General features: G+C 41.6%; 1 protein-coding gene across 2 annotated transcripts; it reads left to right on the plus strand.

Moving 5' to 3' along the window:
* Positions 1 to 1,111: 1,111 nt before the first annotated feature.
* On the plus strand, positions 1,112 to 18,340 carry eva1ba (eva-1 homolog Ba (C. elegans)). Of its 2 annotated transcripts, XM_006791688.3 has the most exons (5): positions 1,112 to 1,408; positions 1,517 to 1,594; positions 15,543 to 15,696; positions 16,828 to 16,920; positions 17,004 to 18,340. In XM_006791688.3, exons 4-5 carry the CDS (start codon positions 16,854 to 16,856, stop codon positions 17,429 to 17,431), a joined length of 495 nt encoding a protein of 164 aa, XP_006791751.1. In that variant the 5' UTR covers positions 1,112 to 1,408; positions 1,517 to 1,594; positions 15,543 to 15,696; positions 16,828 to 16,853; the 3' UTR covers positions 17,432 to 18,340. The 2 variants fall into 2 exon arrangements, with proteins under 2 accessions (XP_006791751.1, XP_006791752.1); XM_006791689.3 differs by lacking the exon at positions 1,517 to 1,594.
* Positions 18,341 to 19,721: the final 1,381 nt, after the last annotated feature.

Below are 19,721 nucleotides of genomic sequence, written 5' to 3' on the forward strand. Positions count from 1 at the left end.
ACTCCTTTAAGTTACAAATATTCATCAAAAACACACATTTTGAATTATAAATCAACATTAAGCTTTGTCATTGCATCGTAAGTACACTGAGCCACATCGGTTTTTGTCAAGATAAAGCCAATGGAAGCTTTAGCTTACTTTACTTAAGCTGCATGTACCAGCCATACAAGCCTGGGATAGAATTAATGTAAAGTTATTTAAAACTTTATTTTCAAACTAGATTTTAACATTCTGAAAGATGCACTCACTTTCTTTCTAGTATAGAATATCAAGGGCATTCGCATATATTCATTAAATATAATTAAGCTACAGGTTATATGAGCATTAACAGTATAAACAAGGGGAATTAGGAATCCTGGGTCTGTCTGCTAACATATCTAAAGGTTACTAATTAACATGTTTTATTTAATATGTACAAAGATTAGAGCACAAATATTGCATGTTGTGTATTCTTGGTTATTCTCTTGGGATTGAGAGGCATACACTGAGAACTAGAATTCACCGCAACAAACAATTTCAGCATGTATTCTCTCCATAGCAATGCAACTTGACATTTTCAAATGTCAGTTATTAAGCGGATTACTCAGACGTGACAGATCCAGGTAGCTGCTGTTCCCTGCCTTACAGTCTTTAAACTACACAAAACAAACCGGCGGCTGGCACAAAGTTTTCTATCAACACACTTGAGAGCAGAACTGATCTCTTCCTCATAAAAGAAAATGTTCTTTTAAAAAAAATAGTTTGGAGGGAAAGAAGACTAGGATTTGTAATCCAGCTTTTTCCTGAAGCTATTCACAACACCCATTAAACGTTTAGATGCGTGGGTGAAAAAGTGCAAAGCCACAAAACAGCAGTTCTTACACCATGTAACATATTGTTTCGTTTCTTGTCAAACTGGGCTCTGCATGGAAAAACTTGGGCTAATATTCCTGGAGTTGCGTTTTGCCTGTTTTTTCAACGACAGAGGGAACCCCCGCTCTCCAGTGCTCCTACACACCCTCACCACACTACACACACCACAGCTTTCCTCCCTCCCCTCTTCTTGGAGCTTGCCCTTTTTAGGCTGTTCCTCTTTCTTTTTTCTTTTTTTTTTTCATCTGAAAGAGGGATAGTGTGACAGCTTTTCCTGCTTGTAGATTGGAACCGGGAGAGAGAGAACTCTGTTACTCGCTCCGTCTCCAACTTTCAGAGGAAGTTACCACCTCTTCCCCAGACCCTTTACACATACTCAGGCAAACACACGCTCCCTTCAGGACTTGACCACAGCAGCAACAGAGCAACAGTCAAGGCTGCTTTTAATGCCGTGCTCTTTTTTTCTTTTCTCTAATTCAAATTTTGGAGGGAAGGAAGATTAAGATTTGCAGTTTGCTTTCTGTGAGGACTGAACAGCTTCTCTCAAGAGTGACGGGTGAGTTTAACATTCAGATCATAGAAACTCCTGTGAACCACGAACACTATTTTTTTTAAATTAACTCTTTCCTGTATTAGAGAGAGTCTGAGATTTAATTTGTTTTAGTTTAGAGAGATGCTTGGTTTTGGGAAAACCTTCCTGTGCTACAAAGTCTGATATCTGGTCTTCATCAAAGCGAGTCTGGTAAGTTTTTACAAGAAAAAGCAGCTTATCTGCAGTTGTTTCTGTTTTGATTAACTGTGTTCAAAGGTTTAGAGAAGCTTGAGTGAAGCGATTGAGTTTTAGTAACAGCAGTGTGAATACATTCTTCAAACCTTTTAAGCACCTGGCATCTTTTTTACATAAAAAACACGTTCTTCTACTACAATCTACTGTCTCGAACTAAGCTGGATCCTCATCTGCCGTGTCAGTGCATCAGAGCTGAGTTAAAGTGTTTTTAGCTCGTAACAGATCTAAGAAGAGCTGATGCAGCACCAGTTGAGACAGGACAGAAGAAACTTAAAGCCACTAGATAGTTGTCTAATAAAAGGTTCAATATAAGCAAACATCCTGTTGCTGTTTTGTTATGGTTTTAAAGCCACAAAAAAGCAGATTCTTACAGTAAAATAAGAGAGGTGAGAGAATTTTAAAAGCAGGGCACACATGGTGCGTATGGCTCTATTCATCTGTCAGTTTTTCTTTTCCTTTTTTTTTTTTTTTTGCATAAGCACTAAGAAAAGATCATGCTCAACAGCAGCTGACCATATGCCTCATTTCCATTAGTTCTAGCTTTCTGCTGGATGATTGTGGTTAGCACCTCTTATCAGAGAGAAGAGCGTTGATGGGTGGAGGCTGGAGCTGCTCTCCAGTGTCTTTTTATTCACACTATCTGAGTGGACTGCTTGCACTGTTGCCTCCCACATTCAATCAGATAATCTCCCATAGGAAGAGCATGTAACAGGGTTAAATGACCCCTTGGAGCCTGATTATCAAGAGTTGACTTCTGCCTGACCTCTCCAAGCTATTCATACTAGCAGACTTTTCTTTTTCCAAAACCCAGTTGACTCACTTGTCAGTCGGCCTGTCTTATCTGTCCTGAGGATGGTTGATAACTCTCTCCATTTACTCAGAGGTGAAAGGTCAGATTCTGACTTGATTTGCTTGTCTAAAGTCCCATGGTACCAATCTGTTTGCAGAAAGTTTCAATCCACACAAAGCCAGGATAAGTCAAAAGAACTTAGCCCACATGGATAGCATTCATAAACAAACCCAGTGCAAGAGAAGGGCTAATATAGGCAGCTAGATATATTATCGTTACTCTTTGTAATTTATGTTTACACAGGAACAAATAGCCTGTAATGATGTAATGCTATTGAAGCCCTGCAGAGGTATAGTGTGTACATACATTTGGCTGATTTAGCAGGACTCAAAATTGGGCAACAGTGCTGTTTTATCAAATGTGAACAATGCATTGTTATCACAAAAGCATCCCAGTAAACATTCTCCCAGTCCCACGTGTAGACCACCGCATCAAACTTCATGTTTCCAGTTCTTGGCTTTGGGAGAGAACAATTATATTAAAAATTGAAGTAAGAGTAATGAGGTAATTTTCCATCAGTGCATGAATTAAGCAAATTAGATCTTAATGCATATGCATTTAGTGTGCCTCTTATGTCCCTTGGACATAACTTGGACAGATGGAAAAATGCTGAATCAGGAGTTCACTGTTGGTTGCTCAGTATTGCAAATTGTCCCAAACAAAAGTTACAAAAGATGGGAATGTCAAAGAAAGTAAATGAAAAAATGTCAGCCAACACCACTGAACCACTTTACCTACATTTATTCCTTGGAGTATTTTCAGCTTGTTCCAACTTAAACATGCCATGCAATGGAAATACTGTAGTTGACTTGTGCATCACTTTTTAATTTCACATTTATTGTCGCTGACATCTTTTTAGGTGAGTTGGGTTTAAAGTTAAACTTGCAGTGGTTTGTTTTGTATCTGGATGTACAGTGTATGTTTGTCCTAAGGTCAGAGTGCCTTTGATAACCACTGCATGGGGAAAAAAAATGCTTTGCCAAAAAATTGTTTATTTACAGTGAAGATGCTGTGATAATGGTTTCATGGTGCATATTTAAGCTAGGATATGAAGTCATGCACGATCAGATGATCATCAGCAGATCTCTCTGAACAACACCCAGCCCCAAAACAAAGTGCTCCATTTAAACAGCAGGCCTTCTCCTTTTAACTGTTAGTGCTGGTGGTTTTATTATAGCCGCTAACTGTTGTTACCAGGGTTGAAAATGTGGGAAAAATGGTGAGTGTTTATCACTCGTCTAGTTTTTCATCAGGTAAAAACACAGCTCCAAAATCATGTCATTCATCAAGCAGCAGCTGGTTTCACCTTAACGCCTTTTTAACACACTCATATATGTATACAGATTTAATTACTGCACTTTTAACAGCGGTTTTGTTTAATAATTATATGGTCTTGGTCAAAAGGTGATAGCTAACACATAAAAAATATATATATTTTAGGTCACTGACAAATATGAGTTTGATAAATGAGGTGTCTCCAAAACTATGTTTAGCAAAGCTTCGACTAGCCGGTGATGCCTTCCAGGACTCAGGGCTTATTGTCTTCTAGCGGGAGCCCCACTGGCCTAGACAGTCTGGTCTTTAGATTTCAGTGGATGTTTGACATGTTAAGTCCAGTAGGTTTACCTAAGCTTACACTCCTATCTTGGATACATGTATGCTGAGACATACTTGCAGCTGGACACACACATACTGAAAGAAGAGGGGCATGCAGGAAAAGACACACGTTGAAAAAATGTGCTTGAGCATGCATAAATGTGTAGTGGGCATATTTTTGCTTAGGCTGCAATATTTAGTACATTTGTTGTTTGAAACAATGAAAAGAGCTGAATGAATGTTATTTAGGCCCAGTCTGAAGGCATTATTCCACAGATAAAACAATCAACAATAACTTGGCTATTACGTTAAGTAATATTTGCAGCCTACGAGGCCACACAAAATGAGCACAAATGACAACAAAAGCACTGTCAGCAAAAGCCATGTCACATTTTTATTTTTGTCTTGCTGTAAATAAACCCTGAAAATTGAAAGGATTAGTTTTAGAGCACCATGCCATCTTATAAACTACCATTTTTAAGCTACGCTATGGTCTGTGCTCTAAGCACCTCCTCACATCTCTATTGTAAAAATATGACACTATCATGATCTAAGAGTTAACCATAACAGATGACAGTGCTGTTTGTCTAATTGCTAATGGTTACTAAAAGAAGTCAGTAGGAGCCACTACCTCAACAGCCCCTAAAATAGTCATACAAGCAGCCTTCACTTTCACTACACAAACTCAGTCCTGCCAGAGCAACACTTCGAAACTTCCCAAATATACTGGAGCTGCAGCATATTTGTGGATAGCCTACAGCGAGCTGTATGGGCCCAATCATGGAAAGGGCAAACACGTGTTTTGTGTCACAGAGTAATCCGTAGGGTCCATGTAATTGATACAGTATGTGGTGCTGGCTTGCTGCTGGATGGTGGCCAAGATCAATGAAAACGATGAGATCATGTCTCTATTTTTGGAGATTTAAATTTGTGCTGATCTAAAGCCCAAAGTAATTTAGGGAATTGTAGAGGAATGCTCAAATGAATCAATCTAAACATCCAGGAATTACTCAAACAACCTATAAGAAAAAACTGTACACACACAAATATATAAATAAACCTTTTCAGCACAACACACAATGGTTGTCACAAATTGGATTCCCTACTGTCATCAGCTATTTGACTTATACCTTGATGACGTCAGTATTAAGAAGGAGCATGGGAAATCTCTCCCTGATTTACATAGCAAAGCATTCTCTCTCTGCCTCATATCAGGAACACATCTGGGTGCTATTAACCACTTGCTCTAACCCCAAGCTCAGTCCTGCATCTCTATTACCCTCCCATTACCTGCCATAACCCACAAAACATATTCTCCACAGGGCGAGCAGTACATTGAAGTTCACTTCTTCATGACATGAAGATGGAAAGGAATTAATCAGGGCAAGAGATGCTTTGCCCTGAGTCTAGCTGCCATCACGTTGGGACAGTGAATTCCTAACCTAACTGTTGTTGAAAGCTAAATATCTGTTGTAAAATAATAGGCTGACAATACTGCCGGGAGTTTGTGTTCACTCCTGGAAAAGGGTTTGTCCTTGAAAGAAAAGCTGTTGTTCATTAGGCTTATGTAAAATACAGTGCCCAGAGCCATCAACGCATAAAAACCAAAGGTCTTTTTCAGCATCGTATCCAACACTAAAAGACATTCAAGACTCTCTAAGAGTCTCAAGAGGAAACTTAATAAATGCTGGGCATGTCCTGACTTTTAAACTCGCTATGCTGTTTGTCTTTGCAGCTGGCTGTAGCTAGGGTGAGTAGTTCAGAATGGGGTCAAATATGATTGAAATTCTGTTCGTTTTTACCAACCGTGAATGTTACATGGGTAATGTTTTTCTCGATGATTTAATCATGTACTATCAAACTACTGGGAGTGGTTGGGTTCTTGTAGTAGTTCTTGAAAACTGAAAGTCTTCATGTTCATATTGGCAAAACAATCTTCGGTCATCAGCAGACAAAGCTTTCACTGTGCTCATCAAACTTTTCTTGATCTGAGGCTGGAAATAAATGCTGACCTTGGAAACTTGAGGTAATGAGACAACCTGCACTCGAGGACCTCTCATTCGCTTTGGACGATGCTCATAGTCTTCACCTGCAAATGTGGTTTGAAGCCCCACAGGCACTTCAATTCATGGGAAGTTTGAAATCCTGCTGGTCTGTGATAACAGCGAAAACTTCATCTGCTTTTGTAATCAGTGTGATTCTAAATGGACAAAAGACAGCAGGTATACTTTATATTTTCAACTCTCATTTCCACTGTCAGCCCCAAAAAGCTTTTTTAAATCTTATTTGCATGTTAAAGCACTTCCTAAAACACATCTTTACATTGAAGTTACATTGACCACTCTTTGTTTAAATAAATGGTGGAAAGAAACATAACATTAATTTTAAAAAATACTTGATTTAGTTATTAACTGTTTGATCATTTTTCTAACCATTTGGCTTTTAAGAAGCATTTTAAGAGAAGTGGTTCAGATCTGCTGGCCAGCTACACCCCTCTGTGTGGAGTGCACCTTCCCTTTGGGGGTTCTCCCTCAGTATTCCAGCTTCCTTCTAAAGTTCAAAGACAAGCTTGTTAAGTTAACTGGTTATACTAAATTGGTGTGACTGTGAGCATTACTGATTGTCCGTCTTTGGATGTTAGCCCCGTGATAGTTTGGCAGTTTATACCTTGTCGCTTGCCCCATGACAGCTAGGCTAGGTTCCAGCCCTCCCACAACTCTCAGCTGGATTAATGGTTAAAGAATACCATATCTCTGTCCTTTCAATATTTTTCTAAAAGTTATCTAGCATAAAATTTGGCTTTATTTGATTGTTTTTGCTGATAAATACTACACTCAATCAAACACTCTCAAACTCTCCAACCTGTGTCTGCTCATGTTCAGCCTGGGTTTCTGCATCTTTCCTGATGGTACCCTTATGAATTTTTTGTTTCCAAATGGAACAACCTTCCTGTCAAGCCTTCACAACGGGGTAGCAGAACTGACAGAAATCACAGCTTGAAATCCAAGATGTTGGTGTCAAGAGTAACTTGGAAGAAATGTACTCTTACTTTCTCCAGAAATGCAGCCCTGTGCAACCCTCCGCCATCTGAAGAAAACTTACAGGCACTTCCAGAAGAAATTACCCGTCACCCTGTGGACATCCATGAATGCTTTCACAGACACAGTTGACAGAGATCTTGGTTTGGACAATGTTTCTATTTACCAAGTGGAAAGTAATCTACTGCACTTCTGCTGTTTTGCGGAGAACTTGAAATTCCATTATGTTTGAGTGCTTGGAGACGGTTCGCTGGCTTGATTACAGGTGTCTGATAAATGGTGTGCACATGCATCCAGCAGATATTCTTGTGATACAGTTTCACATTCTTTGGTATGTGAGCCAAAACGAAGCTATGATTCAGTAAGTCTTTTTTTTTCTTTTTACAGGAACTTGCACAGTTTCAGAATGAGATCTGAAAGCTGGAAATAATATGTTTTTTTTTTTGTTTTTTTTTTTGCCTGTCCCGTTTGGCTCTTTTGCCATCAGAATTATTGTCTAAAGGCGAAGAAAGATGCCCAACGGATTTTCTTTACCAAATTGACCATCCCAGCTTTGCCGTAATGGTCCATTTGATTCACCTTTTATTCTTTATTTTATTTTCACTTGCTGAATACGGGACAGACTTGACTGGGGGAAAGAAAAGGGAGAAAGAAAGAGGGAAAGAAAAACAGTTGAGAAGAGGGACGGGGGAGAAGGGCAAAAAACAAAAACCAACAGAATAAGCAAAAAAAAAAAAAAAAAAAAAAATACATATATCGATCACCTGGATCACCTGTTGAGAAAGAAAAAAGAAAACAAGCAGAAGAAAACGAGAGTGATACAATAAACAACATCACAATGATATATGGGAATATGACAGTAAATACTAAATATTAAACATTATTGTGCAGCACGTAAGATCGACAGCACAGTGTGCATTGAGGTAGGAGCCAAAAAGGGTGTAGTTTGTGTGTGTGATCACCCGTGTGTACACCTGTGAGCATGGACGCACTTGTTTTCTTAAAAGGTTCCCTCATGTAATGATCTGCTAGAGGGTGTGGGGGGCCACTGCCCCGTCCTCCAGGGCATGAAGCAGGTATGGAGGAGATCAAAACTCCAGACATCCAGAGGCCCCCAGAACACAAGAGACCAAGGAAGACCAACAGAGGGGCAGCCGTGCCACTGTCCTAGAAAGAGCTGAGGAGAGTCCCAGATGAGGGGTCACCCAGCAGCCACGGAGCAGAAGCCAGGGGGGGTTGCAGCGACGTGCCCGTAAGCTCCGCCGGCAGCCAGCTGTGCCTGAGTGACCGAGCCCCAGGCCGAGAGGCCGGGGGCACCCCACCTCCGAAGTGGCCCAAGCGAGCCCCAGGCTCCAGGCCCCGATAAGCAGCCGCCAAGGAGTGAGCTGGTGTGTACCCGGACGCCCACCCCCGGATACAAAGAACCACCAACGCACCGATGTCTGAGGGAGTCCGCCCCCGGCAGGGGAAGTGGTGGGGGGAGATAGGCCTCCAAACCTTGGAGGGCCTGAGCTGTCCTCAGAGAGGTGGCGTCTGATACCCAACCTGACATATGGACACAGACATACAGGCACACACAGATACAAACATCCATGCTAGCGGTCATGCTCTCATATGCACTTACTCCACACTTAACCAACGTGGAGACAGACATAAAGAGACGCTGTACACACAATCACACTCCCCAAGCGTACTCTACGAACCGGGTCTAGGTACCCTTGCCCCTGGAGGGGGGAACCGCACCCAGACCCAGGTTGTGTTACCCTTTTTCCCTGCGGTGGGGAGAAGCAGACCGCCCCGACTCCGCAGCAGCAGGGAGGCCCCACATTCCGGACCCCAGTCGGACGGCCAACTCCTCCTCCTAGCCCCCCTGCTCCAGCAGACCGCAGAGAACGAGGGTGAGAGAAGACTCCTAACCTCCCTCCACCCGCTCATTGTAGTGTTGATGTATGTGTGTTCTAAGGTGCATTTAAAACCCAGGAGGGCATGGAGCTACCTGCCAGAGAGCAGCAGGTAAGCGCATAGTCCCTCCTGCTAGCCCTCAATGTCTACGTGTATTTAAAATTGAGAGGTGGGCAACGACGCCAGGGGTGAGGTGTACACCCTGATGGTAATTGGGATTCCGTGTAGCGTGCCCACCCCCAAGATCCTATATGTATGTGTAATGAGAGTGTGAGTAATGTGAATGTCTAAGTTGCGGGATAAAATTGAGGCAGAGGCAGCCAGAAGGGGACAGGGGGGGGGGGGGGGTTTACCTCCTCTGCACCCTGGTGACACACCCCTACTCCAAGGCCCTGCATGTGTGGGTGGTTGTGGTGGAGCGGGAAGAGGGAGGCAGCTGGAGATGGGGAGGGAAGGAAGGGAGGGGCAAGTGACCCCTCCCTGGGGCCAGCTCCCCCGCTGACCCCAGTAGGCACCCCCATACTCCGCGACCCGCCAGGGAAGGGGGGCCCAGGCCCATCCGAACCGGGGCCCAGTGCAGCGGCGCCGCCCGGCCCCACAGAGCCCGGGGCAGTCCACCCAACCCCACCACAGAGAAAACTGCACCCACCCCATCATCCACTCATCTTCCAGACTACATAAGACAATAGACGCCCAGGCTGAGATCTTCCTCCACCTTTCCTGTATCTCCCCCTCTTGCAGAGAGAGTTCCTGAGAGAGGAAAGCTCCTGCAAGATGTGACAACCCCCCCCCCCCCCCCCCCCCCCCACCAGTTGAAGAGCCCCCCAGGTGGCTTGGCGCACCGGCGGCACCCCGCGCCAGTGGTGGGCCCCCATATACCCACCGGCCCACAACCCCGGCAACACACCAACCAGGACCCAGGCCCCCGAGGCCCGGCCAGGGCCCCAGGCCAGAGCCGGAGCGCCCCCAGAACCTCACGCCCGTCCCGGACCCACCCAGGGGCAGCCAGGCTACCAAGTCAGTAACCCCCGTCCGTCAGCACAGACCCTCCCCTAGCCCCGCTGCACGTAGCCACGAGGAAACCGTCACCTAAGAGCCAACAGAGCCCCTAATCGGCCATGACCGCTACCCCGGGTTGAGCCCCCCAAGGAAGATGCTCCCGGGGGAACCCCCCGACGCCCTAAGCCTGACCCTACCCCCACACCAATCACAACAGTGAAGGCGAGACCAAAATATGACCCCCCACCCCCACTACGTGATGGAGCTGATCAGAGGAGCCCAGAGCGATTGATCTGATGTGGTGGCAGAGGCTGTATCAAGACTAATGTAATCTAATAGATAATTTCTATATTGGTTAGAATTAAGATTGTTTTTATTTTTCCAGTTCATGAGGACTGTTTTCTTGGCTATGCATAGGGCAGTGAAAACCATATGGGCTATATTCTTTTCTGAAGTGACATTATCTAAGCTGCCCAACAAACACACTAAGGGGGAAGTTGGAATGTTACATTTCAGACACTTTGATAAGTCTTCACATATCTCGCGCCAAAACTTCTGAACTGGTGGACAGAACCAAAGAGCATGGATATAATTGTCCGGTGAATTGGTTTGGCAGTGTGAGCAGTTGTTGGTAGATGCAAAGCCCATCTTGAACATCCGATGACCTGTATAGTGCACTCTATGTAGTATTTTGTATTGAATTAATTGAAGACTGGGATTTTTGATTAGATGAAAGGTTTTTAAGCAAATCTGAGACCAGAAGTTTTGGTCTAAGTTAACTGATAAATCCGCTTCCCATTTTGCAATAGGAAGTGATATTGATTCATCTGTTTTAGAAAGCATTCTGTATATTTTGGATAGTAATTTGGGGGTTTTAAGAGTAAAAAATTGAACCACACTTGGTGGTGTTTGTAGTTCAACTTGACCCGGTTTAAATTTCTTTTTTATTATGGATTTAATTTGTTGATATTCTAAAAATCTTTTCTTGTTGATCCCATATTGTGTAACTAGTCTGTCAAATGAAATAAATTCTGTTCCTTCTAGTATATGTTCTACATATTTGATTCCTTTACCATTCCAATCTGAAAAGTTTATCATATTATTGTTTTGTAATATGTCAGGGTTGTTCCAGATAGGTGTACGTTTGCATGGGATTAATGAAGACTCTGTCAACTTCAGAAACTCCCACCATGCTGTCAGAGAAGAGCTGATGTTGATGCTTTTGAAGCATTCATGTCGTTGGATGTTTGAGCTGATAAATGGTAGATCTGAAATCTCTAGATTATTGCAAAGTGCTTGTTCTACATCTAGCCAAGGTTCATCTAAAAGGGTATGTTTTAGCCATCCTGAGATAAACTGAAGCCTGTTGGCTAAGAAGTAGTGCTGAAAGTTAGGTAGTTCTAATCCTCCTTTATCCTTGGTCTTTTGTAGTGTTTTTAAGCTTATACGTGGGGGCTTATTTTTCCAAAGGAATTTGGACATATATGAATCTAGAGATCTGAACCAATCTTGCGGCGGTTTAGTTGGGATCATTGAGAATAAATAATTTATTTTTGGTAATACCATCATTTTTATAGCAGCAACCCTTCCCATGAGTGATATGGGTAGACATTTCCATCTAGCCAGATCACCTTCTACTTTCTTTAAAAGTGGGGTATGGTTTAATTTAGTTAGATCTGCAAGCTTGGGAGAAATATTAATACCTAAATATTTTATATTTCCCGATTGCAGTGGAGTAGAAGAGGAATTATGGAAGCAGCAATTAATAGGAAGGACTGTAGATTTTGACCAGTTAATTGAGTAATCTGATATTCTTGCAAAAGAGTTTATCAATTCAATCACCCCAGAGATATTGGTTTGTGAATTTTGGAGAAAGAGTAACACATCATCAGCATAAAGGCTGATTTTATGTTCCACGTTCTTGCATTTTATGCCCTTAATTGCTGAATTCTGTCTAATTGCTGCTGCTAGTGGTTCGATAAAAATTGCAAACAGTGAAGGGGAGAGTGGGCATCCCTGCCTGGTGCCCCTCAGGAGACATAAGCTGGAGGATGTCTGGTCATTTGTTCTGACACAAGCTGTTGGGGAATTATATAATATTTTTAACCAGTTGATGAAAGAAGATCCAAAACCAAATTTGTGTAAAGTTGCAAATAGAAATTTCCAGTTAACTCTGTCAAACGCTTTTTCTGCATCTAAGGAAAATATTGTAGTTTCAAGGTTTTTACTGTATGAGTAGTCTATCAAATTAAGTAATCTACGTGTATTTGTTGATGAGTGCCTACCTTTTATGAAACCAGTTTGGTCAGGATGAATTAAGAGGGGGGTTATTTTCTCTAGTCTCTTCGAGAGAGCTTTGCAGATTATTTTGAGGTCTACATTAATAAGGGATATTGGACGATAGCTTGAGGGATATACAGGGTCTTTGCCTGGTTTTAGCAGGAGATTAATGTTTGCAGAATTCATATTTGATGGAAGTCTGCCCTTTTCTTTGATTTCTAACAATTTGATTTCTAACAATTTAGAAATAATAATAATAATAATAATATGTTTGTTTGACATTGTGGATCATTTAGAGTAGATCAATAGAGTTTTGTTTTTTTTTTCCCATCGGCAGCTACTAAATAAGAGCATAATTAAGACCAAAAAAAGATGCTATAAATCCTAACAGCAGCTTTTGTGATCTTGGCTACTAGAGAGAGTCTGTGTGTGCATGTAGATCTGGGCATTTTCATTTTGTGAAGTTTCATCCCAGGCAAACCACAGACACACTGCCTGTTGTGCTAGGAATCATTGCAGCTGCAAAGAAATTTGAGGTATTAAAAATATTTATTTTCTTCTGTGGTTCAGTGTGTGTGTCATTACAATGGGGAAATAACACAGACAGGCTTCCTTGTGTAATCTGACCTTTTCATGTTCTGTGTATAAATCAAATGTGGCTTGACTCCTCACGTAAATTCCACTGAAGAGTTACAACTTTCATTGTGGAAGAGGAGCAATATGGTTGGATGGCTTATGAAACTACTGTAACTGGTGAACTATCCAGGGGGGAAAGTGCGTCTATTCTGTGACAGACCTTTGCCTTGGAAAGCTGCCCATCTAAGGAGCCACCTGATAAATCGCTCAGCTGACATCTGTGTACAGTAAACAGCCCAGTCTATTCTGTCTCAACCTACTTATCTAAGACAATGAAGCAGAGGAAAGGCTTTGCCCTGGAGGTTGTCTCTGTGGAAAGGGATAAACCTTGTGGGAAGGAAGAGCAGTTGTGGTTATCACCACAACAACAAAAATATCACACTGCATAACATTTTGTAGCTGGTCCTCCACTCAGCTATTTCTTCTAAACCAAAGCAAACAATGCCTGGTCAAAAATAGCGCCTGACCTCTTCTCAGGCCACAACGTCACGATGTGTTTATCTTGGCTTCTGCAGTGATCTGACACAAACAGCTCATTGCTGAGTGACACACACACACATGCACAGAGATGAATGGTAATTTAGTTGATGCCCTTTTCATTTGTTACTGGAATAATAGTTGTTTTGATATAACAGGACATAAAATATAGACTGTGTTTTTCGCACAGAAAAAAAGAAAATAATGTCAGGATGATTTGAGTGATTATTTAATATTCAGAGACATGAAGAAGACCTCAGACGGGGTGAGCCTAAGTCTTTGACCTGAGGGTATGAGACCCTCAGAAATTCTGCCTTTTTTTTTTTTACCTTAACAGGGCCAAAAAAAGGCAGAATTTCAAAAGAAATGCCTCTTTCTGCACCTCAAACCAGATGAGTAAGGTCACAATATTTTCCAGGCAGTTAAAAATTTAACAACTGTTTGAGTAAAACATGATGGAAAGAAATGATACATCAAGTCCCCAAAGCATGACTGGTTTCTTATAATGAAGGTCTCCTTTTTAAAGCTTTCGGGTTGTGCAAAACCTGCAAAAGAAAAACAGATTGGGTCACTTTGAGAACATGACTGAGAACTGAGTCATGATACAGTGCATGCTGCTGCAGAGGAGCAGGTCTGTTAATAATTTCCTTGTTTGACTAAAACAAACACACAACAAAACAACAAGCCAGGATAATTAGTGTTTAAATAGGTTTTAAACAGCTCTCCAGTTATCATTAGCCACCAGTACCAGATGCCAAGATCCTAAAGCTCAGTTTTGCTGCATAGCAGTGTGAGTAGAGGTCAGTTAATGTTCTTTAGGTACCCAATCATTAGCTTTGACCTTGGCTTAAAAAGACTGTAGTCATCCGAGCCATTTACTTTATTACCCCTGGGACAAAAACAAAATATTTCATTTAAAGTCTGTGCTTTTCTGCTCGGCTTGGATAATGATGATAGATTCCATTATGTGGATTCTATCATCCAGTGGAATTCGCCTCAGCAGGAGATCGGAGATGAATCTGTTCATTATTTGTTTATCTACTTTTTATAAAGAGAGGAAGCTTGTTTGGAAGGCAGTGCACGGGTCTATCACTGCATCGTGGAGCAGCTGCCTCCTGTACGGCTCAAGGTGGTCATCCTGGAAAGCATGCTCCCACAGCGGCCGCTCTGTCACTTGGCCCCCCCAAGTGCTGTTTCAGTTAGGCACTGTGTAGAGTGCATAGGATCTGCCAAGAGTCAGCAAGATCAAAATCTGCCATGGAAAGCTCAGAGGCTCAGCTAAACCAACTGCTGCTGGCAGAGGATCTTTTTTTCCTAAACAGGGGTGCAAGTCAAAAAACTCCACAGCTCAGCATTTTCACAGCACTCAGCTTTGCACCTGGCATGTAAACCGCTAAACCCTCAGGACGCTATAGTGATTTTAGTAAGTATAGAAAATTGATTGTTATTGTTCGAGGTGCTAGAAACAAAAAGAAAAATCTCAAGTTTGTGTCACTTGTTCAAAGTTCAAAATGTTCTGTTTTGTCGTCCTTGCACAATGCTGCAATGGGAGAGCAGCATTACAGGTCCCTGAGGCTGGAGAGTAGAAACACCTCGCTTGTATTTTACTATTGATGACAGCTTTACATCTAATAGGTGTTTCTTCCCTACAGAGTCAGAAGGGGACCCTATGTTTTTTGGGATTTTTTAGCTGTCAGTACTCATTTTGCTAGTATCTTTGTAATTGGATCTGATGTTGTTCCCAGCTTTCTATGCATAAAAGTCTAAATGTGGAGTATCTTCAAGTCATAGAACAAAGTCCCACTAAGTTCATATCACAAAATAATTTAGTTCCCAAGATCTAATCAAATGTATTTACAGACATAAAAAAAAAACACTTTTTCTTTACAAGTTACTTTTCCTGTTGCTTTTATGACACTAATATGCACAACTTGGCCATACCTGTGTTTTTTTCTCTATGTTGAAACAACTTAAGCACTAAAAAATGCAAAAAGTCTGCCTCTGGTCTCCTGCTGGACCACGTAACCTGCAATAGGTCTGTCTTTGTTTGCATTGCAGACGCCTCACTGAGTTTGGTTCTAACATAGCTTGACGTGTCTGTGTGTGTATTTGCTCTTTTTTTCAGGGTGGCCAAATCAACTATTTAGCCTGAAGACCAAAGATCACAAGCTGTGATCCAACAGCAGAGAGAAAAGAGGAGCGTGATAATTTTGCATCTGTTCTCCAACTTCTCAGAACAATATGAGCTGGAACTAAAGCTCCACAGTTTCATTTTTGTGGTAAGTTTTATACTTTATCTGCACTCCACTTTCTGTTTACTTCTACTTTTACAAGAGAATGTTTGCTGTGTTTTAAAGTTCATTAGTGGGCCATATTGCATATGGTTTACACATGTGTGGTTTCATGCTTGAATTTTTACTAAAAGTTCCATCAACAAGTAAGCACACATGCTAAATAAATTATTGAGGTAGTCACATCATGATAGAGATCAGACATTGAGATTATCACTGGGTGCAATTTAGAGGTAAATGGAAACATAAACATGTGGTTTGTGCAATATGAACGAGTCCATATGATCTCTATAGGCACAGTGACATGTGGTTTAACTTAGAGAAGAGCGCACACAGGTTAGAGTGAGATGGTTTCAGCGCTCGTCATCATTTCTCGTGAAAAGAATGTTTTTTTTCCACAGTCAGCCACAACACAAAGCACATGCTAAAGAGCGATGGTGCTAACGTGTGTATGTGTGTTATTTTGAACTGGTCTTTTTTCTGTTGTCACCAGCACTCTTTCATGTAACTTGGTGCAGCTCTATGATGCCATCCTTGGGTAGTGACAGAAGTTATGGCTGCACATAGGAGCGGAAGAAGCACAACAAAGTTCATTTGACTGACAGGATATGGGAGGATAAGGCAGCTTAAATGTCAAGGAAACAATGGCTAAACATTAGAAAAATGTCAACCGTGCACTGGCTGCTTCCTCTGAGCTTTACAAATCGATCTGACAGTCCCATCTGACACGAAGGAGCCCGTTGTGGCTACTTGGGAAATTGACTCTTGACCTCATTTATATAGGGTTGTCATGGTTCAGAGAGAATGGCTGAGGCAAAGTGCCATGTGCCATGTGCCAAATGCATTATGATGATCCCACATCAAGCTAGTAGTTAATAGTGACACAAAGGAGCTTTTGTTGGGGACTCGAAGGCCTCATCCCACCCACCAGGCATATGAAGAATGTTGTGGTCAGTGGGTTTGACATCCCGGCGCTGCACAGAATATAAACCTGGAGAAAAAGAAGTCTGGCAGATATTTCAAAAGCGACTTTAAGCACCTGGAAGAGAACTGATTGATTAAGTGTCTTGTATCTTATAGCAGTCAGATTAAATATTGTGTGTCAAATGTCTGCTACAGGTGTAAAAGAAGAAAACCGAGTCACCATGGATGTGAAGAAAAAGGAAATGGACCTCCTAAGTAACAGCATTGCTGCCTATGCACACATCAAAGGTAAGCCACAGTGTGAATTTGCCTCTCATTTTTTAATAACATTTAACTGTATCTAATGCAGTTTGTTTTTGTCCCTTCTTTAGCAAATCCAGAGAGTTTTGGCCTTTACTTTGTGCTTGGAGTGTGTTTTGGCTTGATACTCACACTCTGCCTACTGGTGATTCGGATCTCCTGCAAGCCACGCACTACCATTACCCCCTCCACTCCTGAGAAAAAAAACTTAAAGGACATCAACGAGGAGGATGAGGACAGTGATGACGATGATGAAGATGAAGAAGTGGACGATGTAGAGGCGACTGTTCCGTTGCCCACCACAGAAATCGCTGTTGGCAATCACACCAGCCAGTCGGATGGGACACTGAGCGTGAATGTGTTTACTTCAGCCGAAGAGCTGGAGCGTGCACAGCGACTGGAGGAGAGGGAGCGCATCATCCGAGAGATCTGGAGGAACGGCCAGCCAGATATCCTGGGGACAGGAACAGGAACTATTGGAAGAGTGCATTACTACTAAGAAACATGAGGCTAAGGAGAGTGAGCCCTGAGGAGATGAGACATAGACTTTTGGGTGGGCCTGGTGTCCCTCAAGCCCAAAAACCTGCGTTAGATACAAAGTGACTGGAAATTAGTCATATTTGACATACTTAGCTCTGACAGAGCAGACTGAGATATTGCACTTCTTATGTAGCATTGATAAATCTGACTGATTAACCAAACCAATGGAGGTCTCAAAGACTGAATAATTCATATGGAAGAGGTGTGGAGTGAATGTGGGGAATGATGGGACACTTGAAGTAATCAGTCTATTAAACTTGGTGCTTAATTACAGAAATGAAAAGTAGATTTGTGTATGTAATAAATGAAAAATGAAAGTGTCAATAAGTAAAAAAAAGAACTGTTTGTTTAAACAAAGACTATTTCCACTAACAATTATAGGATAATGAATTTGCAGGATAAATCAAAGCACTTCATGAGCATATATACGTGTATTCAACAACATCAGATACTGAAGTCCAAAGGTATATACTGATCAGCTTCAAAATGAAACTCTATCTAATTGTTGATGTTCTTCCTGCACTGCTAAAACAGCTCTGAAATGTGGAAGAATAAATACCACGTTTGTAAGGTTTGCTGGGATGGGAGGAACAGGTACTGAATTTTAAAATAAATCCAGACCTCGAAGTTTTTCAGGAAGAACATTAGTGTTGGATATCATGTTGCATTAGTATTGCAACATGATATCCAGTGCTATTGATATATTAATGCTGTGGCTGATCGGTGTGTACAAATCTAATATCATATAAATAAAATAAAATAAGCAAACATGTCAAAATGTCAGACAAACACAACAAGAATCACTACACCTTTGGGCCATAAATATACTTTCAATAATAATAATAAAGATGGAGAAAGAGAAAAATAATCCCTAATTTGTTTCATTAATGAAAAGATCACCTTTGCCACTTTTATTCATCAATATCTCCTATGTGACTTAAAAAGTTAAACAAATACAGTGTGAAAATAAAAGAATTTCGTCACAAACGATCTTGTGATGTTTGCTGCTTTTTACAGCCTGTTTTAATCTGATCTGTAAAGGGAGTGACTCAGAAAGAAAGAAAGAGCAAAGTATAATTTATAACAGGAGAAAGGTTCCTCACATTTGCTGCTTGATGCCCATTTGTTCTTGATACAACTATTCAGTTTGGCTCTTGGCCACTTTAACACAGAGTTTTCTTTCATCCACTGAAATCCGGAAACTACAACATAATGTTTCCCTCCACAAAGCTAAGTAGCCTGCTAGCTTTTTAGTCTAATACATGCTAACTCTGCTACCTGTTGCTACTGCCTTTGCAGTCGAAGCTGAAGCAGGGTTGGAGTAAGGCTCTTGGCCAGGTTCCATGAACTCTGTGGTCTACACCACAGACCTCTAGTGCTAAGATTTGTCTGACATGTTCAGCGTCTCTGGAACATGAATCTTTTCGACTCATGTGACCTGTTGGTTTTACACGTTTAACTTCAAATTATTCCATATATGTAAGATGGGCATTAGGATGTTGCGTGAACATGCTAGCTTGTTAGTGAAGCACGGAGCTGTTAGGCTGCACACCTGCATTTTGTTTTGTTTTGTTTTTTTGTTTTTAATTGCTTGTCTGTTTTTTCAGAGCTGCCTGATAATATCTGCTAAAACTTCTCATTTGTTGGTTGATAACCTTTTATATGCTCGTGGCTAATTTCTTCTCCTGCACCCCAATCCTAATTTACTTTCTGCTACAATGCTAACCTGCTAACCTCTTCTCTTATTCTGTTGACCTCATGGTTGAATTGTCTTTCTTGGTGATTTTACTGTTTCATATGCCCATTATGATTTTTTTTTTTTTTCGTGCTTTTGATGCAGATTTAGAGAAAAATAATCGCAGTGTTAATGGATGAATTGGTTTTGGATGCCTCCTGTGGTGGAGAGGGTCTCCCATAGCTCCTTCCAAGTCTGGGTCACTGCTGTAAACTTGGATGTAGTTATTAGCCAGTTATTAGTGAAAATGAAATTGAAGTTAATCCAACGATGACGCTTGCAACCTTCTGCTGCACTCATTGCCCAGTTTCTCTGGACTAGGTTGTATGTCCTGGGATTGGAGGTGTTTTGTTTAGAGCTGACCACAGAGGCCATTAGCATGGCTCATGCACACAAGGTGCTTACTTGGCAGCCTAATTCCATCTGTGGTCTCGTGCAGGGTAATGGCCCCAAACGCTTCACATAATGACTAAAGTCAGACTCTGTTTCTAATGTGGTCTTCAGAGACGTGTTA

Source organism: Neolamprologus brichardi, chromosome 11, assembly GCF_056152115.1.
Source record: "Neolamprologus brichardi isolate AB-2024 chromosome 11, ASM5615211v1, whole genome shotgun sequence".
Classification (NCBI taxonomy): domain Eukaryota; kingdom Metazoa; phylum Chordata; class Actinopteri; order Cichliformes; family Cichlidae; genus Neolamprologus; species Neolamprologus brichardi.